The sequence below is a fragment of the Schistocerca nitens genome, chromosome 2, assembly GCF_023898315.1.
Source record: "Schistocerca nitens isolate TAMUIC-IGC-003100 chromosome 2, iqSchNite1.1, whole genome shotgun sequence".
NCBI classification, from domain to species: domain Eukaryota; kingdom Metazoa; phylum Arthropoda; class Insecta; order Orthoptera; family Acrididae; genus Schistocerca; species Schistocerca nitens.
Genome location: NC_064615.1, coordinates 459,129,749 through 459,153,595, shown reverse-complemented (window position 1 = coordinate 459,153,595; position 23,847 = coordinate 459,129,749). Strand labels below are relative to the sequence as shown.

At 38.0% G+C, this 23,847-nt stretch overlaps 1 protein-coding gene across 1 annotated transcript in view; it reads right to left on the bottom strand.

The window, feature by feature from the left end:
* The window catches only part of LOC126236346 (ATP-binding cassette sub-family C member 12-like), a 535,156-nt gene that overhangs the window by 202,674 nt on the left and 308,635 nt on the right, over window positions 1-23,847 (bottom strand). Inside the window, exons 17-19 of the mRNA XM_049945576.1 lie at window positions 20,711-20,853; window positions 19,487-19,614; window positions 5,269-5,423 (exon numbers count right to left, since the gene is read on the bottom strand). Coding sequence (XP_049801533.1) covers window positions 5,269-5,423; window positions 19,487-19,614; window positions 20,711-20,853 — 426 coding nt within the window. The remainder of the gene's footprint in view (window positions 1-5,268; window positions 5,424-19,486; window positions 19,615-20,710; window positions 20,854-23,847) is intronic.

Below are 23,847 nucleotides of genomic sequence, written 5' to 3'. Positions count from 1 at the left end.
CATGCCTCAAATTGTTGTTCCGCACAATATTTCCCTGTGTACAGTCTCCATCCAAGATAATATGCTGCATCCTCCCTATCAAAAAATGAGATTCCATTTCATATCCCCACAAAGTGTTACACCCAGGTATTTGGATGAGTTGGCTGATTCCAACAGTGATTCATTGATATTATGATCATAGGTTTCACTGAAATCCACAGTTTTAGATTTCTGAACATTTAAAGCAAATTGCCTATCTCTGCACTGCTTTCAAATCTTATCAAAATCTGACTGAATATTTATGCAGCTTTTTTTCAGATAGTACTTCATTACAGGTAGCTACATCATCTGCAAAAATATGAATTGCTACCAATATTGTCTGCAAGGTCATTAATGTGCAACATGAACAGCAGGAGTCCCAACACATTTCCCTGTGTACAGTCTCCATCCAAGATAATATGCTGCATCCTCCCTATCAAAAAATCCTCAGTCCAGACACAAATTTCACTTGATACCCAATATGATCATACTTTTAAATATAATCATAGATGTGGTTCTCGGTCAAATGTTTTCACAAATCACGAAATGCTGCAGCTACCTGATTGGCTTGATCTGCATCTTTCAGTATATGAGAAAAGTGTAAGTTGGGTTTCGCATAATCAATGTTTTCAGAATCCATGCTGGTAGGCATGGATGAGGTCATTCTGTTCCATATACCTCATTATGTTTGAGCTCAGAATATGTTCTAAAATTTTACAACAAACTGATGTTGAGATAGTGGACAACAGTTTTGTGGATCACTTCCACTGCTCTTCTGGTAAACGGATGTGACTTGTGATTCCTTCCTTTGTAAAGAAAATTTAGAAAGTGAGTTAAGCATGTCAGCTTTTGTTTTAATATCCTCAATTTCAATTCATGTCTCACTTGTGAGTGTTTGGACCATAACAGCCTTCAAATATGATCGGAATTTCTTTGGGTTTTGTGAAAAATAATTTCACAGTATTCTGCTACAGTAGTCATTGAAGGCTTCAAGCATTGCTCTCTTGACAGTCAAACACATTTCATTCAGCATCCCTCTATCTATAGCCCTATGCTTTGTTTCACTCCTATTACACAATAGTCATTGTTCCCTTAGAAGTTCCTTTACATTGACTGTATACCATGGAGGGTCCCATCCATCATGAACTGTTCTCTGGGCATGTCTCTATGTAGTATGTGGGTAACTATTCTTTTAAACTTGAACCATCGTTCTCTACATACTCCTGCCCTGTGCTGAAAGCTTAAAAGTTCCTCACTGAGATATGAAGCTACTGCTTTTTTTTATCTAGTCTACTTGACATATATATCTTTCTGCTTGTTTTAGTTGTCTTCTATACTCTGGTAACCATTGAGCCACAACTGCATTTTGTGCACTGATATGAGTTTCGATGCGGAGATCCTCAAAGAGGTCAGATCTACTTGTTGCTCTTAGGTCCAATATATTTACATCATGAATATGGTTCTGAACTATCTGTTCTAGATAGTTATCAGAGAATGCATTTAGTAATATTTCACAGGATATCTTGTCACATTCACCTCTAATAAAACTATAATTTTCCCAATTGATTGTTGGGTGATCAAAATCATCACCAATAATTACAGTATGATTGAGGAACTTAAGTAATAGTGAACTGAGGTTTTCTCTGCTGTTTTTGGTTAATATCAGGAGATGAGTCTGACAGCCAGTAGAAGGATTCATTTATCCCTTTATGCCTGTACCTGATACTGAGTCTTGCCCAAACAATTTCATCTGTAGCTTCAATTTCTGTTTCAGTTGATTTGTGTTTCTTGTCTACTCAGACAAATACACCACCTCCATTTGCCACTGGCCTATCCTTTTGATAAACACTTACATTCTACCCAAAAATCTCACTGCTACCACTTTCAGGTTTCAACTAGCTTTATGTACCTAGTGTTATGTGAGCTTCACTGCTTTCCAGAACTGCTTCAGACTCTGGCATTTTGCTGCAAATTCTTCAGCAGTTAACTACTAAGATTTTAATACCCTCACCTGTGGAGGCTATTCTTTTGGATCTTACACTTATTCTTCTGGATCTCCTTGGATGGAGATATGCCTAATTTAAAAATTCCTTGTGAGCACCCCACAGACAGTCAGCTACCTTGGTGGCAGCCCCTGAAGGTAGTGTTTACCTAACCAATTTAAGGGGACCATAGAGTTCTCAACCCAAAGGCACAAGCCCAGGAAGTGGCATCCTAGGTTGTCACAGAACTTTTGAAGTCACTTCTTCGGTCCTTCCACTTGACTAAGAACCAGAACGTCATGAACAGTTCAGGATACATTGCTGCAAACTGTGAGCTCTGTTGAAACGCTTGTGAGCAAGGCTGGTCTTCTCAACCTTCTCTGCCAGTCACTGAAACAAATTAAGTATGACCTTTGTTGCAACATGCACCACAGTCTGCAATTTCTTGCACCCTGTTCCTCAATGGCTGTCAGAATAGCCTCTTCAACTTTTTAAATGAGGCTCCCAGGCATACAAACTGAGTGCATCTGGTGTTTTTTCCTGTCTCTTGCTGCCATTTCCCTAAGGAGCACCTTTATTCACTGTACATTGGAACTGCCAATGATTAATAGACCGCTACCCTTCTGATTTTGCCTCTTCATGTCACTGGACAAAACAGGTTTCCCCAAAACAGGTGAAGCGAGTCCCACTGGTCGCTCAGAATCGAGGGTGGACATGAAATTATAATAGAATCTTTCTATTTAACACCAGATTCACCTTCTGATATAAACAAAAAATTTAGACATAATCTCAGTTTGCTTGTATATAAATTCTCTAATCATATTATAATCATCATAGAAGACTTTAATCACCCATCAATCAACTGGGATAATTGTAGTTTCATTAGTGGTGGATGTGACAAGACATCCAGTAAAAAGTTACTAAAGCCTTCTCTGAAAACTACCTAGAATAGATAGTTCAGTACCCCACTCATTATGGAAATATATTAGATCTAATGACAACAAACAGACCCAACCTCTTTCAGGCTGTCCACACTGAAACTGGTAACAGTGACCATGAGACAAATACAGCAACAATGAATACCAAACTAAAAAGGGCAACTAAAGCAAGTAGAAAGTTTTATATGTTCAAAAATCAAACAAAGAAGCAATAGTGTCATATCTCAATGAGCAACTTGAAACTCTTACCTCAGGTTAGGAGCATGTGGAGGAACTATGGTGCAAGTTTACAAGAATAATTTACCTTGCACTGGATAAATACTACTCTGTAGAACATTTCATGATGAGAGAAATTGTCACTGTAAAGAAAATTCTAAAGATACAGAGACTACTGTATAATAGATATAAATCAAAACATAAAGTTACAGACAGATGCTGAATGAAAGGCATTTGGCAGTCAAGAGAGCAATGCATTAAGCCTTTGATGACTACTGTAGCAGCCTATTGTTGAAAGATCTGTCACAAAACCCAAAGAAACTCTGGTCATGTGTAAAGGCTGCTAGTGGCACCAAACTTACTTTCAAGTCACTCATGGACAAGAGAGGAAATGAAATTGAGAGTAGTAAAGCGAAAACAGAAATGCTTAACTCTGTTTTCAAATGTTCTTTACAAACGAAAACCCAGGTGTGTTGCCCTCATGCCATCAGTTTAATTATCATACCACTGACAAGATGACTGAAACAGATATTAATGGCAGTGACACTGAGAAACAGCTGAAACTGGTGACACTGAATAAAGCTGCATGGCCCTATGTAATCTCTATCAGATTCTATACTCAGTTTGGGGCTGAGTTAGCCCTGCTGTTAACTATAATCTAGCATAGAACCCTTGTACAAAAATCATACTCTCTAGCTGCAAGAAAGTGCAGGTTACCACTGTCTCCAAGAAAGGTGCCAGAAGTGATCCACAAAACTACCATCAAATATACTTGGCACCCATTTATTGTAGAATCTTAGAACATATTTCAAGCTCCAACCTAATGAGGTACCTCATATAGAACAACTACCTTCATACCAGTCAGCATGGACTTTGAAAACATGTATCACACTTTTCTCACATGACATCTTGAAAGCCCTGGATCAAGGCAGTCAGGCAGGTGCAGGATTTCTGAAAAACATTTGACTCAGCACACACTTACTAGACATAAGTTGTGGCTAGATTGAGGATTTCTTGGTAAGGATGATGCAGTATGTGATCTTGATTGGAGAGTCATTAACACATGTAGAAATAACTTTGGGTGTACCCCAGGGAAGTGTGTTGGGTCCCTTGTGTTAATGACCTTATGGGCAATGTTAACAGCAACCTCAGACTTTTTGCAGATGATACAGTTACCTACAGTGAAGTACAGTCTGAACAAAGTTACATAAATATTCTGTCAAACCATGATAAGATTTCAAAGTGGTGAAAAGACTGGCAAAGTGTTTTAAACATTCAGGAATGTAAAATTGTGCACTTCAAAAAAAGGAAAAAATAGTATCCTGTGGGTATAAAATCATTGAGTCACAGCTGGAATCAGTAAACTCATACAAATACCTGGGCGGAACACTTAGTAGCAACATGTAATTGAATAATCATATAGACTCAGTCATGAGGAAAGCACGTAGCAGATTCTGGTTCATTCTAGGGAAAACACAATCAGTCTGCAAGGGCACTGCATACAAAAAACTCATGCAACCCATCCAAGAATAATGCCCAAGTGTGCGGAACCTGTAGTGACTACGACTAGCAGGGGATATTAAACATGTACAGAGAAAGACTGCAAGAACAGTTACAGGTTTCTTTGACCCATGGGAGAGTGTCACAGATATCTTGAAAGAAATGAATTAGCAGACTCATGAAGATACTCAGAAACTATCCTGAGAAAGTCTGCTAACAAAGGTACAAGAACCAGTTTTAAATGACGACTTTAGGAATATACTCCAACCCACTACATGCTTTTCCCACAGAGATCATGACGAGAAGATTAGATTGATTACAGTATGCACAGAGACATTTAAGCAATCATTCTTCCCATGCTCCATACATGAAAAGAATGGGAAAATGCCCTAACAACTGGTACAATGGACATACTCTCTGTCATGCATTTCACAGTGGTTCACAGACTGTACATGTAGACAATACTGCAGAGAGGCAGACAAATGATATGCAGTAGTATTTTTTCCAACTCTTTCTGTGCTGCATATTTTCACCATTTCAAATGAGTTAACATCTTGTTAGCAGAAGTCAATAAGAGATGCATACAAAAAGAAGAAAAGCAATGCAATACTTACAAGAATGAAGAGGAGAAGTGCTGTGATTATGGATAGAAAACAGACTAATTGCATTACTAATCCACATGCCAAAAAGGCATGACAGCTACGTTGTTTTCCAGAAAGGAGGTAAGTTGATAAGTTGTCTTTGAAAACAATTTCTTCAGATTCAGGACCTATAGCAAAAATTGAAATATATGATGACAAAAACTCTTAACAGACTGTAAATGAACAGTACAATCTTTTATTATGCCGTATTAGGATATTAATATTCTTAGCAAGTTTATTTGATTTCACAGAGTCTACGGCTCCTGCTCATCTATAGCCTGACTGGATACATTAACTAAGAAAATAGATGATTAACAATATTAATGCTATTAAGAGAAAGAGGTAACATGCATGAGAGGCTTGTTTTATATAAGTAAGTATGCACATCCCTCTTTCTGAATCTCTGTCTTCCTCAGGGAGTATGCTTGCTATTTTCGTGAATCTAAAGGATATGATAAACTATACATTCACACCAACATCATACTCATGAATAAAAAATCTGTATGTCACTGAAAATATACAAAGAAATAGGCTTCATCACTTTTATATAACTATGGACATATAGAAATACACTATGAGTCTTAGAATATCAGATTGACACAATTTAATTTAAGTAATTCTGTTATATTCTAAAATGGATTTTCTGACAGCTGATTGTATCATTTCACGTGGAACAATTTTGCAGAATACAGCAATCCAAAAGTTATGATTTATGAATGACTTCTAGGGGTCTAACTCCAGCTGAGTGGGCTGCTGTTACCTGTCTATTTCTTGGAATATCAATTTTGAATCTGACAGTAGTGTTGAGTTGATGAATACTTTTCTTAAATTTCACTGCTTAAGTACATTTTAATACAAAGCAAATAGCATTTACATGGAGGTCTATAAATATGAGTATATTACATTTGTTAACAATAAGTCAAGAGTAATAGCTTGGAGCACCCCTGCAAATTGCTTATACACCTTCCGGTTTGTATTCTCAGTATATCACCTTTATGAGAGGAGTATCTCACATCAGAAGTCCATAAGAAATGGGCATTTGCTTAACTTCAAGCACCCCAGGTGGCCCAGAGTGCCATAGCTGGATTTGGGTTTGGCTTGATTATGGTTCTGAAGTTGTAGCTGATCATCACTGCCACACTTCTATTACTGAAAGCTCTGTGTGTGCCTCAGAAACTTTTGTGTGTAACACCTACTCAGTGCTCGACCTACACATATACAGCTGCCTTTACCATATTTACTCAAATCTAAGCAGCACTTTTTTTCCATTTTTTGTAATCCAAAAAACCACCTCTGGCTTAGAGTCAAGTGCAAAGTAAGCAGAAGTTCTGAAAAACGTTGGTAGGTGCTACCACAACTACCTTCTGCTGTCAAATACATGTAGCACAACACAGGCATGCTTTGCAGGCACAGAGATAAATACTGGCACTAAAACCTCTGCATCAGTAAATAAATTTAAAAAAAAGGTGGAAGACGAGTTTTTTTTTCTCCGTCCTGAGTTTCGACCACTGCATCTTCATACATTATCCAATGAAGTAAATAGAATTCCGTATTGTTCATCTTTGAATGTAGCAGCCTTTCAAATATTCATAGCAACAAAAATAAATTTCTTACACAAAAATACCAACAATGCACAAGGCTTTAGGATTGTTGCACGAGTTGACACACTGGGGCTCATTAAGATTTCACGTAGTGGCACCTATTGCTTAATGGAATTTTGTGAAATGCTTGATGGTGTTAGTGAACCATAATGAAGCACTTTAATTATAGTGCCAAATTCATGAGGGGAGTTATCTATTTTGCGGAACAAAGTTCTAATCGTGCTGCAGGTCTGCGATACAGGATTGATGAGCGCAAGTCAGGCGATGGCAAAATATTTGAATGTTCAAGTAGCAGGAAAGCATTTAATAGGCCAATGTGTGGCTGATATGCACTAGAAGTGATTTTAAATGAATTTGTTAAGGAACAGCATCAGAAATTTCTGCCTGTGAATGCCGAAATTTTAAAAATTAAGGCATATGAATTGCTAGAGAACAAAAAATGGAAAATTTTAAGGCTGGTCACAGCTGGCTTTATCTGTTTATGAAGCACTGTGGTTTTTCACTTTGGAGGCGAACTTCAGTTGCACAGAAGAAAAACTTGTGGAATTTCAGCACTTCATAACTAGGCTGCATACAGAAAAGCAATACCTTCTTTGTCAGATAGGAAATGCTGACCAAACTCCCGTATATTTTGACATGCTGTCAAATTATACAGTTGACACCAAAGAAAAGAAAAACATAAGTGTTCTTACATCATGGGGTGAAAAACAGCGGATGTCCGTCATGCTTGCTTGCACAGCAGATGGACATAAATTACCCCCATACATAGTTTTCAAGTGAAAGACTTTACCAAAATCAGAAGTGTTTCCAAAAGCTGTAACTTTACAAGCAAATAAAACTGGGTGGTTTTCAGAGGACATGGTGCTGGAATGGATAAGGTATGTGTAGAATCGTCGTCCTGACATAATGCTTGGTTTACACAGTCTGTTGGTATTAGATGTGCACACAGGTCATACAACACCTGCAGTAAAATGAAAATTAGAGGACAGCAAAATGGACTTGGCAGTAATTCCAGGTAGGATGATGTCAATTCTGCAACCACTTGATGTCTGTTTAAATAAACCATTTAAGGACAAACTTAAATGGATGTACACAGACTGGCTTTCGAAAAGTGACAGAGAACTGACACCAACAGGCCATGTAAAACACGGTAGTTTGTCACAAGTGTGCCAATATTTATGATGCATGCAAGTGTGTTACAAATCAAACTGTGTAACAAGCATTTAAAAAATGTTCGATATCCAATGCACAAAGATGGTACGGAGGACCATGCTCTGTATGAAGAAATGAGCAACAAAGAATTGAGTGATAGTGATTCAGAATCATGACTGATATTTTAAACATTTCATATAAGATGTGTTACAAACCTAATAAAATTTTGATTTAAATTTCAGCTTATCATTTCTAAGTTATTTTCATTCATATTTTATAAGTGTTACTCTGCTGTGAACCTTGCAGAACTAGCACTCCCAAAAGAAAGGATATTGCGGAGACATGGCTTAGCCACAGCCTGGGGGATGTTTCCAGAATGAGATTTTCACTCTGCGGCAGAGTGTGTGCTGATATGAAACTTCCTGGCAGATTAAAACTGTGTGCCAGACCGAGACTCGAACTTGGGACCTTTGTCTTATGAGGGCAAATGCTCTACCATATGAGCTATCCTTTCTTTCAGGAGTCCAAAATAATCAATTGATTCATGCCAGACGAAGCACGTGAAAAAGGAAGGGTACCCATATAAACACAGACGGAGTGCCTGACGCATAGCAATAGCTACCTGGTAAAGCTTAACTGCTAAGCTTATGACTTGAACTCAACTACTGTAGCTGTATCTTCTTCCATTCGACCTAAATTGTGTCCCACATTACAATGGACCAACCTTGTTTCGATCTGGAGGGTGGTCTAAAATTTTTCTCACCCCTTGAATTTAAAGTTTCAAATTTCAGGTGCAGCTTAGATTTGGGAAATTTTTTTTCCCTTTATTTCGAGTCTCATTTTTCAGGTGCAGCTTAGATCCGAGTAAATATGGTACTCACTTCTTCTCATCTGGAAGACTATCTATAAATCTTATCATTCTTACTTTTGTTTTAGTATGGTATGAAAAAACCAAATGTAGTCACAATTTAAATGAAATAGCATTGCACTTCTTCAAGTGTCTTTCAGTCAGGTGGCAATGTTCCATGCTTCAGTAACTGTAATCAAGTACTGTACATTACAAATTACCATATTTCATTTCTGTTTTGAACATTTTCTACTTTCAACTCAAAACAGTAGACAGCGTGATATTCATGTGGGACTACCTAAAAATTGGCAAATTGATCCAGAGCAAAGACATACACAAATTATAACATCAGAGTACAGTCATATACCCATATAACAATTTTATACAAGTATTTTTGTATGTGGAAAGAAAATTACTGTCTTCAAATGCAATTTTATAGACCTTAGATTGTAGGAAGTTGATATAGTTTCTCTTTCACTGCACATCACCCGTACAATGTGTGGTGTCTGATAAAACTGTACAGATAAAAATAAAACATTAAAAATATACAGTATCAGTTAGCTCTAAAACCACATGATGAAAATAAAACATTTCTATAAGAGACTTGTCAGATAAATATGGAAATATGAAAAATGGTGTGTACATCATCACTGGTACACAATGATATGCACTACAGATTGCCACCTTGCAAGCAATCCAGCCATGGTGACACACTGAGTCCCATTCTATTATTGCCTAGATGGCACTCATAATATGGGGCCCATTTCTGATTTTGCTAAAAGACTGTCAAAGCATCAGATTCATCCACCATTAGTGATATCAGCTGCGACAGGCATCACTGATGATATTTGGAACTGCTTTCCTCTTCACAGATGCAAAATTATTCTGTCAGTTATGCAATAAATAGTGTTGACTCTCATCCAGTTCACATCGAGTACTTGTTGCTTCTGAAGAAAATATTGTCACATTTTTGCAATAGTGATTGTAGCTGTTTTGGTCGGAAGTTCAGTATAAAACTGATTCAATCCATCATGAATTGTGAAGCCTAGAATATCACATTTGGTGCAGTTCATGCTGGGTTCATGTTCAAATGCCCACAGTGCTGCAGTTCTGTCTATATTAGCTGATGTTATCTTCAGTTTCTGCCATAATAGCAACTGTTTCTTATGAGTAATTGTTGTACTGATCAACAAGAAGTGTCTAGGGAAGCATTAGACACACAAAGAATAGAGTACTATCAAATACAACAGTCATGCTGAGCATTTTTAGATTAGATAGTTATCTCCAACATGTTGGGTTAGTCAGCACACTGGACTTCATATGTCAAGCCATACATCTGTCAACACTAAAAGCTGAATATTATTTTTCATGCAAGCTTAATAAATACTTATTACTGATCTCATTTTTTGTTGCCCATTTTATGAGTGTTTTAGCATCCTATGTAGCGTGCAGGCCACTCACCCTGCACAGCAAATAAATATCTGTAGTTGGGAGTACACAATCTGCAACCTGTGATGTTGGGCATTCTAAGGTTGTGACGAATACTGTGTTACAAGTGGTGATGAGATAAAAGTAGGAATTCACACCAATCAGAAATAGTGATGAGGTAAACAATAGATTTTCCAAAGACTCATAAACAGCAAAAGGGAAAAGCTATGACTTTTAACTCATTTCATGATTACATTTCTGAAATGCTTTTGCAGCAATACTTTCATTATGTGGGTCTTTGACTTTTTTGTAATTATACTGATAATTCCCTATTTTTCCAGGAAGAACTTAAGGACTTTCACACACTGTTTTGAGTTATATTTTTCAGACACAACACAATTTCAAGCAGATGTACTGCAGCCTATTATCCTATTACTGTAGCAACTCTAAGACATGGTGAAACTGGACAAAAAGAAGGAAGCTGGCTCAGCACAAATTAACCTGCTGCCACCACCCATTCCAGGGTTTGATGAGAAATTATATGGCTACCTGGCCTATATTACAATACTGAAACAATATCTCATCTCACACAATGTGATGTAGAATGTTGAGCTTTTCTTATTGCCAATTCCAGGCCTGACATGTACACAGTGCTCCAGAAATTATTTCAAAGACTGATTTACCTACTTCAAAATTCAGAATAAACTTGAAATGTATTTTGAGTCACAGGCCATCTTTAAAGAAACAATATCAAGGCTATAAAAAGTTGATAGCACAGATACATGGCCTAATTACAGAGTGTAAATTTCAGTGCGAAAATAATCAGTGTGAAAATTCATATGTAGACTCTTTAATTGAAGGTATCCTATTCATACATTTACCAGACACTAAATTAAGTAAGTACCTGCTTAGCTTAATCAATATGTCTTTGCAAGGCTGTCTGCTATTAATATGGGCACACAAATGGACGCAAATATCAGCCGAGATAATACATTGTGATGATGATGATGTTTTTACAATGCACTGGCAACTGTCAAGGTCTTGTGACATGTGTAGCCATATGTGGAAAACACAGGTCTTATGGACACTACTGTCCATAAACAGATCTAGTAAGACAAAATTAAAATCTTGTGCGTGCTTTAGAGTTAATGACTCATTGAAAAATTATTTCCTTCAAGATGCTAAACACAGTTATTGTCACAAGACATGGCACACAGAAGAAGTCTGCCATACAAAGCACATAAGGCAATGACACAAGACAACTGTGTGTACAAGAGTGATTAAGAACAAAATTTGGTGTGATGTTCACAAAGAACATGAACAAATACATTTATTTGTTAACAATCTTCCACACACAAAACATAATGTGAATGCAATATTTTCTATGACTGTTTAAGTTTTAACTGTAGCACTTAGAGCAAACAAAGTGTCACTAAAATTTCAAATTGACACAGGCTTTTCAATTTGAACAATTAATGAACAGGTATACCACCAATTAGGGCTGCAAAAACTAAAAAAGTTCCAGAGTTCACTATTTAGTGACAGCGACTAGCAGAGTCCACAAAGTTCAATTTACAATGGAAGTGGCTTACAAGTAATTTACCAAACAAGCAAGATTCTTAGATGTTAATTCCTAGAATGCAACAAATTTGCCAGGATTTGATCTTTTAACACTCTAGGCTTCACAGTTTCTAAGATACCAAATCTGATTCAGACTGATGTTCCAACAGAAAAAGTATAAACACTGTTGCAACAATCTAACAATACTTTTTCACAAGCAACAAGCAGCATTAAGAACTACAAGTCTTACATCATGTTGAAGCTGAATGCAGTGCCAAAGTTTGCAAAACATACAATATTTCCTTTGCATAAAATGGTAAAATCAGACAGGAACCGATGACCTGGAACAAAATGATATCATTGAATGTATAGCTAGTAGCCAACAGGCAATGAGAGTTCTGGTAGTACAGAAACCAAATAGCACATTAAGGATCTGTGGAGATACAATCCATTATTGATTCTCATCTGATTCTGAAACCAGAAGAACTAACATCAAAATTATTTGGTGAAGTTTACTTTGCAAAACCTGATTTCAAGAAGGCGTATTTACAAATACCATTGGAGAATGAAACACAAAGATTCTGGTTATCAATAATCTGTTTGGTCTATATTGGTACAAAAGATTACAATTTGGATTAGACAGAGTATTGAGTTTGTTCCAGCAACATTTAGAACAATTAAGAATGCTCAAAATGCTACAAACTATCTTGACAACATCACTGCCTCAGGAACAACTCCAGATGAGTTGTTACATAATTTGGAATCTGTCTTCAAAATTTTGCAAGCCACGCATTTAAAATGTTATAAAGACAAGTGCATCTTCTTCCAGCATGAAGTGCAGGACTTAGCACACATTTTGTCTGAATACAGCATCAAGGCAACACTTCTATATATTGAAGCAATAAAAAACCTTGTGCTTCTAAAAGACATCAAGCAATTAAGTGCTGAATTAAGAACTTTATCAAACATGCTTCTTCCATAAGTAGAACACTACAAAAATTATTATACAAGGACACAAAGTGTAACTGGAACAACAAATGGCACCGTGGATTTAATAAAGCAAAGTTTGCTTGATGCTAAATTTCTCAAGACATATGATACACATAAAAGGATAACAAGAGAAGCTGATGATTTGATATACAGCAAAGGCACTGTTTTATCACATCCGCAACTTGAATCTCAATGGCCAATACTGTACACATAAAAAACTCAGACTGTTGCTCAAAGAAACTACAGTCACATTGATAAAAAGACTTTTGTGATTATTTTTGTTGTGCAAAAATTAAACAAATAGACTTAAGATCATAAATTCACACTCTTTATGAACCACAAGCCTTTTGTGGCTAACTTTGGACCAAACAATACGTTTCCTTCTGGGCACCTCAGTGACTGCAGCACTTAGTGTTACTTTTGTGAGATAATAACTGTGGATCAAATTACATTAAATTCTTCTGAAAAACACAGCAGATTTGCTTTCAGAACTGCTTATGGGGCAGGACAAAAATGTTGATTCTTCAGCAAGTATATTTTTCTTTATATTTATAATAGAGGGAAACATTCCACGTAGGAAAAATGTATCTAAAAACAAAGATGATGTGACTTACCAAATGAAAGTGCTGGCAGGTCGACAGACACACAAACAAACACAAACATACACACAAAATTCAAGCTTTCGCAACAAACTGTTCTCTCATCAGGAAAGAGGGAAGGAGAGGGAAAGACGAAAGGATGTGGGTTTTAAGGGAGAGGGTAAGGAGTGATTCCAATCCCGGGAGCGGAAAGAGTTACCTTAGGGGGAAAAAATGACGGGTATACACTCGCACACACACACATTTTTTCCCCCTAAGGTAAGTCTTTCCGCTCCCGGGATTGGAATCACTCCTTACCCTCTCCCTTAAAACCCACATCCTTTCGTCTTTCCCTCTCCTTCCCTCTTTCCTGATGAGACAACAGTTTGTTGCGAAAGCTTGAATTTTGTGTGTATGTTTGTGTTTGTTTGTGTTTCTTTATATTTAGTTAGTCAAGATGCTGTGGAAAATTTCCCGTCAAATTCTAATTTTATTACATAGCTTGTGCCAAATAATTCAGTTTTATGATTAAATGGTGATGAGAACAACACAGCACCCAGGCCCCATAATACTAAATAGTACATTCAGATGGAGAGGCCTACTGACAGAAAATTGATACGTTTGAAATTATATCTTTCTGGCATATGAGACAAGCACTCACAATGTACAAGGGTATTATTCTAGTACATTCAGAATCCAGAAAAACATGAAGGTAACTCCTGAGGTACTTAAATCCATAGTACTCCAAGTGTTCTGTCAATACCACTGGGGCATAGTACGTACTAAGTGCATTTCCAAAGAACATTGCTACTAGAAAAATATAGATCAGGACATAGAAGTGGTCCTACCTAAATGCCACTGATAACAAAAATGCCAGTCACCTCCTTCTCAAGAATATTTGCCATGGGAACAGGCATCAAAACCATCTTCACATCTACACGTCAATTTTGCAGTGCCATTTTTTAGGAAGATACTGGCTCATCATCATCATTGATGCATTATCAAAATTTTCATTTGTGATTAAATGTCATCAATGGGAATGATTCAGGCTTTGTTTGGACAATGACACTCAGTTTTTAACTATGTTGTTGTTGTTGTTGTGGTCTTCAGTCCTGAGACTGGTTTGATGCAGCTCTCCATGCTACTCTATCCTGTGCAAGCTTCTTCATCTCCCAGTACCTACTGCAACCTACATCCTTCTGAATCTGCTTAGTGTATTCATCTCTTGGTCTCCCTCTACGATTTTTACCCTCCACGCTGCCCTCCAATGCTAAATTTGTGATCCCTTGATGCCTCAAAACATGTCCTACCAACCGATCCCTTCTTCTAATCAAGTTGTGCCACAAACTTCTCTTCTCCCCAATCCTATTCAATACCTCCTCATTAGTTACTTGATCTACCCACCTTATCTTCAGCATTCTTCTGTATCACCACATTTCGAAAGCTTCTATTCTCTTCTTGTCCAAACTGGTTATCGTCCATGTTTCACTTCCATACATGGCTACACTCCATACAAATACTTTCAGAAACGACTTCCTGACACTTAAATCTATACTTGATGTTAACAAATTTCTCTTCTTCAGAAACGATTTCCTTGCCATTGCCAGTCTACATTTTATATCCTCCTACTTCGACCATCATCAGTTATTTTACTCCCTAAATAGCAAAACTCCTTTACTACTTTAAGTGTCTCATTTCCTAATCTAATCCCCTCAGCATCACCCGATTTAATTTGACTACATTCCATTATCCTCGTTTTGCTTTTGTTGATGTTCATCTTATATCCTCCTTTCAAGACACTGTCCATTCCGTTCAACTGCTCTTCCAAGTCCTTTGCTGTCTCTGACAGAATTACAATGTCATCGGCGAACCTCAAAGTTTTTACTTCTTCTCCATGAATTTTAATACCTACTCCGAATTTTTCTTTTGTTTCCTTTACTGCTTGCTCAATATACAGATTGAATAACATCGGGGAGAGGCTACAACCCTGTCTCACTCCTTTCCCAACCACTGCTTCCCTTTCATGTCCCTCGACTCTTATAACTGCCATCTGATTTCTGTACAAATTGTAAATAGCCTTTCGCTCCCTGTATTTTACCCATGCCACCTTCATAATTTGAAAGATAGTATTCCAGTTAACGTTGTCAAAAGCTTTCTCTAAGTCTACAAATGCTAGAAATGTAGGTTTGCCTTTCCTTAATCTTTCTTCTAAGATAAGTCGTAAGGTTAGTATTGCCTCACGTGTTCCAACATTTCTAGGGAATCCAAACTGATCTTCCCCGAGGTCTGCTTCTACCAGTTTTTCCATTCGTCTGTAAAGAATTTGCATTAGTATTTTGCAGCTGTGACTTATTAAACTGATAGTTCGGTAATTTTCACATCTGTCAACACCTGCTTTCTTTGGGATTGGAATTATTATATTCTTCTTAAAGTCTGTGGGTATTTTGCCTGTCTTATACATCTTGCTCACCAGATGGTAGAGTTTTGTCATGACTGGCTCTCCCAAGGCCATCAGTAGTTCTAATGTAATGTTGTCTACTCCCGGGGCCTTGTTTTGACTCAGGTCTTTCAGTGCTCTGTCAAACTCTTCACGCAGTATCTTATCTCCCATTTCATCTTCATCTACATCCTCTTCCATTTCCATAATATTGTCCTCAAGTACATCGCCCTTGTATAAACCCTCTATATACTCCTTCCACCTTTCTGCCTTCCCTTCTTTGCTTAGAACTGGGTTGCCAGGTATTCATACAAGTGGTTCTCTTCTCTCCAAAGGTCTCTTTAATTTTCCTGTAGGCAGTATCTATCTTACCCCTAGTGAGACAAGCCTCTACATCCTTACATCTGTCCTCTAGCCATCCCTGCTTAGCCATTTTGCACTTCCTGTCGATCTCATTTTTGAGACGTTTGTATTCCTTTTTGCCTGCTTCATTTACTGCATTTTTATATTTTCTCCTTTCATCAATTAAATTCAATATTTCTTCTGTTACCCAAGGATTTCTATTAGCCCTCGTCTTTTTACCTACTTGATCCTCTGCTGCCTTCACTACTTCATCCCTCAGAGCTACCCACTCTTCTTCTACTGTATTTCTTTCCCCCATTCCTGTCAATTGTCCCCTTATGCTCTCCCTGAAACTCTCTACAACCTCTGGTTCTTTCAGTTTATCCAGGTCCCATCTCCTTAAATTCCCACCTTTTTGCAGTTTCTTCAGTTTCAATCTGCAGGTCATAACCAATAGATTGTGGTCAGAATCCACATCTGCCCCTGGAAATGTCTTACAATTTAAAACCTGGTTCCTAAATCTCTGTCTTACCATTATATAATCTATCTGATACCTTTTAGTATCTCCAGGATTCTTCCAGGTATACAACCTTCTTTTATGATTCTTGAACCAAGTGTTAGCTATGATTAAGTTATGCTCTGTGCAAAATTCTACAAGGCGGCTTCCTCTTTCATTTCTTCCCCCCAATCCATATTCACCTACTATGTTTCCTTCTCTCCCTTTTTAACTATGGAATATTTTTTTTGAAGGGAATAGCATTTCACAATACAAAACTGCACCATTTCATCATGAAGCCATTGTACTTATGGAAAAGCTGAATAGTCAGTGTGGCTGACAGGCATGTGAGGGGGGACACAGTTTGATTCCTACCTGGGTCAGAGATTTTATCTGCTTGGAGACTGGAAGTTGCATTGTCCTCATCACCATTTCATCATCATTGACATGCAAGTCACTGAAGTGGCACCAAATAAAAAGACTTGCACTAGGTGGCTGAAAAAACCCATATGAAGTCTCCTGGCTGAAACTGCCATATGATTATTTAATTTCATTGATTTTTTTCTCTCTCTCAGAGCACAGCCACTCTGCATGATGCCAGATTTCAGCAGAGAAACTACATTGAAGACTGAATCACAGTTAAAGGTAAATTGTAAAGCCACTTGTGCATACACAGCTAGAACTTCAACAACAGTCAAGACAAAAATATTTTAAAATAAATGATCCAGTACTCATTACAATGTGTAGAAGTGTAAGAAATCTTAGGTACATGGTACAATCATTCAGTACCTAAGCAATGCACATTTAGAATAAAACATCAACAAGGTGTCGTTACGCATCACAGGAATAACATCTGGCCAGAATGCACTCATTGACATGTAGGAAGAACTCATGGGCTATTTTCTTTTTCAGACTCAGAAGACTTCAGTACAGCCACTCACCTGGGGACCTCCAGATGCAGCTAGCAGCTTCCCCCAGTTTTGCCTCCAGCAGTGAGCTCCAACTGTGGCCAACCAGTGACACCCTGGTGAATGTGAACATTGAGCCTCACCCCACAGAAAAGCCTATAGAGATTGAGAGATATAACACTTCACAGATTGTCTCCTCACTGGGGTTTTATGTGGGTTTACCCTGGTGCCATGGGCACATGCCATGGGTACATGTCATGGGGAGCAACATGTGTGCACCCACCAATCGCATAACAAATAGTGATGCAGAGTCACTCTCTTCAGTCCACATTGGGGAGGAGGAGGAGGAGGAGATGAGTGTTTAACATTCCATCAACAGTGAGTTGATTAGAGATGGAGTATGAGCTCAGACAGATTTAGGGAAATCACAGAAAACCTAAATTAGGATGACCAGATGTGAGCTTGAACTGTCATCCTCCCAGATGTGATTCCAGTGTGCTAATGATTGCATTACTCCACTCAGCAGTCCACATCAAGTTCAGTTCCGGTTCACATCTGCCTCAGTTCCTGCCGAATTCACGTGAAAGTGCCTAGAGTGCTACAGTTCTAGTCTACATTAGCCCACTCCATCATCAAGTGCCACCATAATAGCATATCCTACTTATGAGTAATCATCATATTGTTGTTGTTGTTGTTTTGGGGGAAGAGACCAAACAGCGAGATCATCGGTCTCATCAGATTAGGGAAGGATGGGAAAGGAAGTCGGCCATGCCCTTTCAAAGGAACCATCACAGCATTTGCCTGGAGCGATTTAGGGAAATCACGGAAAACCTAAATCAGGATGGCCGGATGCGGGATTGAACCGTCGTCCTCCCGAATGCGAGTCCAGCGTGCTAACCACTGCGCCACCTCACTCGGTTCCATGATGAGTGTTTAGTGACATTATTAGTTAGTGCCAGAACAATGTACTATCAAATGCACCAGTTCTGGTAAACCTTTTTAAATTGGAAACTTCCTGGTAGATTAACTGTGTGCCAGATGAAGACTCGAACTTGGAAACTTTTCCTTTCATGCTCTACCATCTGAGATACCCAAGCATGACTCACGACCTGTCCTCACAGCTCCAATTCTGCCAGTAGCTCATCTGCTACCTTCCAAACTTCACAGAAGCTCTCCTGCAAAATTTGTTAATTATTTTCGGTGTGTTAGGATAGTCAACATGTTGGACTTTGAATACTGAGTCATGCATTTTTCAATGCTATAATCTGAGTATTACTCTGTACAAAAGCTTAATAAATTTTTATTACTGATCTTATTTTGTGTTGCCCACATTATGTGTGTTTTACAGTCCTGTGTTTACATAAGGTTGCACAGCATGCAGGTCTGCCACTAAGCACAGCTAAATAACTGTAGCAGGAAGTTTTCTTCCTGCTACCTTTGATGTTGGACATCCCAAGGTTATATCAATTAAAACAAAAAAATATTATTTCTTTTTCTTGAAGAAGGTTTACTAACAATCAGAGGGAATAAGCTTTAGATTAGATTGGGATTCATCCTACAAGCAGAACAGTTACTTGCATTTGCCTTTAATTTGCACACAGGAGTAGTAGACATCAACATGACTTCAGTTCTATAAAATTAAGGAAAAGTTATTTAAAATATGCAATGTATTGTGACTGACTGCTGAGAAAGATGAATTTCTGGATCAGGTTAACTGAATTTACAAATATTCTAGTGTGGAAAGAGAACAGCTGGATGAATATCAGCAGAAGATTTCAATGCCATCCATCCATCTGTTCCTTTCAGAGTTTGTTCTTGAACAGTAGAAGGTACTAAAGAATTTAAATTCTACCTTCACCAGTGAGTGCTGCAACTTCATCATCACATGCTGTTGTGACACTGCTCAAACTGCTGTTCAGGTTGCTTGATGTCTTGAATACATCAGATGACAATGTTGAAACACTGTCATAGCTCTGGAGCCTAAGAGAGAAAGGATACTTAGACTTACCAGATGTTAGTATTAAACAAAAATAATAAAAGTTGTTATTGAAATTTAGTAATATTAAATACAACTGCTGTACTACTCCAGTTCATGGAACTCATTTGACATACAATACTTCCTTTCACAGTGTCTCAGCATGCTTCTCTGATAACCAATTTCATACTGATCAGTGTTTATTTTGACTTTTAGAGACAGAATTAAAGATACCTTATGATATGATCACGGCAATCCAGTAACTCCCACATACCTACAGACAGAATTTGCAAGAGTTTTTGAACTGTCAGGCTCAGATACTACTCATATTTATGTACAATGTATTTACTATATAGCATATTGATGAAGCTAAATTGTTTAATTTTCTGAAGAACCTTACATTCTTTTTTATGCATGACCTGGCGCTTGATGAAAAAAATAATCTGCCTTGATGCAGTACCAACAAAATAGCTTATCTTAGGGTTTTTACTCTTATTGGATTTGTTGGTTTCAAACGTTTCTGATTCTCATGGTCCTGTTTTGTAATTTCCATTTTAATTTAATTTTTCTACACCACTTTTTCTCACCTCAAAGACAATTTACCTTCCCTACTGTCTGTTGTTTTTGGTTCATGTTTGGTTCCCTTTTACATATTTATATTTCTTTGCTCATTTGTGATCAAAACCTACTTTTGTCTTCAGTTACCCCTAGGCCTTGTCCTTAAGAGTCCTACTTCCATTCGGATACTTGTACACATGTCTTTTCATTTCCATTTGTAGCTTGGGATTTGCTTCTAGATCTTACCTTTGTGTTATAATATAGCATGTACCTTTCCCATTTCTTCTAGAATCTTAGTCTCCACAGTTACTTCTCAATAAAACTATGTATGTCATTTAACTTTCAAGACCAAGGGGTGTGAGGGTCTTAATTTTAGGAGCATAATTTATTAAGAAAGTAATTGGAAACCTAAATATGAGATCCTGGATTCCTTTCACTATGGAGATATCTTTTTAGCTTTAGTGAAAATTGCATTAAATAATATTTCAATTTAAGGTAGCATACGTCAAGTTTAATCAATTTCCTTACAAGCAACTGACTCACCCCTGAATATTTTGTGTGTTGTCCATATAAAGTGTCAGCAAATCTGCATAATAATTACAAGAATCTATTAGTTGCTCATGTTGTCCACTCGCAATTATCTTTCCATTTTTCAAGACATATATGATGTCACACCGGGTAAGAAACTGTAAATTAAAAAAAATGAAATAAAATAAAAAATAATAAAATAAATAAAATAAAATAAAAAAGCCATGTAACTTACTACACTTGTACAACAATTGTTGTATTGCGATTTTACATCATGATGCTACATTGAAACTCAGTTATTCAGTGGTCTGAACAGCTGGTAGCCATTTACTATGTGAGACTGAGTAATATATGAAAAGAAACAATAATCTGTTTTAACAGAGTTTATCCCATGTATCACATGAGGAAAAAGTTATAAATAACAAATCTGCAGCAAAAAATGGGTTAGTTTTGATATAGTTGGAGCAATAACAGAAAGCACATCATTTAAGCTTAGAAATTTTTGTGTAGACTAGCAGGTATTAAACAATAGAAAATTCCAGGGTGGAATGTAACAATATTATGAACAGAAAAGTTGCCACTCACCTTCATCAAAAATAGGACACACACACACACACACACACACACACACACACACACACACACACACACACACACACACACACATATTCATGCAAACACAACTCAAGTGCACAACTACAGTCTCAGGCAAGTGAAACCACACTGCAAGCAGCAGCGCAAGTGCATGAAGGAAGTGGTGACTGGGTGGGGGTAAGGAGGAGACTGGGCAGGGAGGAGGAGGGGGAGTGATGGTATGGTAGGGGTGGCGGACAGTGTAGTGCTTGTAGTGCTGCAGGTTAGATTGAGGGCAGGGTGTGGGGCAGCGGGTGGAATTTATTTGTTTATATAAATGTTTGGTTTGTAGAAAAGATGCATTCCTTGCCGTTTTAACCATATGTGGGGTGGCGAGTGGAATTAATTGTTGTTATTTAATGTTCCTATTATTTATGCTGTCTTTTGCCATTCTCAACACTGGCTCTCTAACTACAATTTTTGCAACCAGAAAGGGATTAGCAAAACGTGAAGCCTGTAATTAGAATTCCTAGTGCCCACTTCATCTGAGAAACACACTTATAGCTGCAGCTTATAGCTCTGAGAAATCAGGAGATTGTCTGGGATTTATAATCAAAAAGGTTCGTGAAAAAAAACGTTATCTATTTTCTGAAAGTCACAGATGGAAAAAAAAAAAAAAAAAAAAAAAAAAAAGAATCCACACAATCTGACTAACAGAGCAGTTCAGAGTCTAATGCGCTGATGCAACTATAACTGTCCAAATTAAATGTTTAAGTAAATGCTCGCCATAATTTGATGATAATGTTCATCAAACGCCACGCTAAATAATGGTAGAATTTCTGTCCCGCGGCGGCATGTGAAAATACGACATACACAAACTGAAGATAGATAATTAAAATCATCCCAGAATTAACACTTCACTCGAAAATGATTTCATGGTTACGCGTATCCCGAGTAACTTACTACGGCATCCAAGGCCGTTTATAGCAATGATACCGACGCGACACGACTCCCGACACAGATGGTGTGCTATTCAGCGTCTGGCTAGAACTGGGGCCTTCCTTCCTCTTGCAGCGTTCTTATATATAAAGCCGCGGTGCGGACGGCTAAGGGAATGCCTGATCAAATCGGCTCTCCCGACTAGCCGCTGGGCTAGTAATACACCACTTTAAGTTACCGAATAAATCATAGCTTCTTTTGATGATGGCCGATGAAACTCTCAATTTAAATGTGCATTCAACACACAGGTAAGTAATCATAATAAAAGTTTGACGTGGCTAAGTTAAATATTTTGGGCGAGAGAATTAATTTAATTACACTGCACGCAGTAGACGAGCTCTGAACTTGCCCTTTGGAGATACGCTATCGCTATAGTTTTATAGTTATTCAAATGAAACTTCTCACATCTTTATGGTTATAGCATATCTCCATTCTACTTAAATATAAACATCCTGGCCTTATTTATTAGCCTACTTAATCTATCTTGCTTCCTTAATTTTTAAGACAAAAACCAGAAAATTATGAATTTCAACTAAAATCTTAATTTGTGAGATCCAAAGTACTATTTCTATTAAATTATTATGGAAAAGGAATCTAAATCTAAATTTTTAAGTCTCTAGCTCTTTTCTGTTGCGCCAATGATTTTTACAGAAAAACGTCTAAATTTCGAAAATGGTTAAAGTTATCGAACTGATATTCAACACATGTTGATTTAGTATTACTCCTGACATGCTAGAAACGTTTTAGGTTATTTGCTTGATTTTTAAAGTACTGCGCAACATTTATGACGTCAGAGCTAGTTACAGCGGACTGGCTGGCACACAATGGAAAGACTGATGTGAATTTACTACAGCGTGAGTAGGCTGCTTCCCTACAAGGGGAGTGGTAAAGAGAGGAGGAGTGGGGGGGGGGGGGGAGGGGGGATGGGGGGGGGGAGGAAGGAGTAGCAGAAAAGGAGAGAAGTAAAAAGACTGGGTGTGATGGTGAAATAACGGCTGTGTAGTACTGGAATGGGAACAGGAACGGGGCTGGATGGGTGAGGACAGTGACTAATGAAGGTTGAGGCCGGAAGGGTTAAGGGAATGTAGGATGTATTGCAGGAAAAGTTCCCACCTGTGCAATTCAGGAAAGCTGGTGTTGGTGGGAAGGATCCATATGTAACAGGCTGTATAGTAGTCATTGAAATGAAGGATGTCATGTTTGACAGCATGCTCAGGAACAGGGTGGTCCACTTGTTTCTTGGCCGCAATTTTTCAGTGGCCATTCATGTGAACAGACAGCTTACTGGTTGTCATGCCCACACAGAATGCAGCACAGTGGTTGCAGCTTAGCTTGTACATCTGACTGGTTTCACTGATAGCCCTGCCTTTGGTGGGATAGGTGATGTTTGTGACTGGACTGGAGTAGGTGGTCGTGGGAGGATTTAAGGGACAGGTCTTGCATCTAGGTCTCTTAGAATGGTATGAGCCATGAGGTAAGGGGTCAGGAGCAGGGGATGTGCAAGGATGGACGAGTATATTGTGTAGGTTTGGTGGATGCTGGAAAACCACTGTCTGAGGGGTGGGAAGGATAGTGGGCAG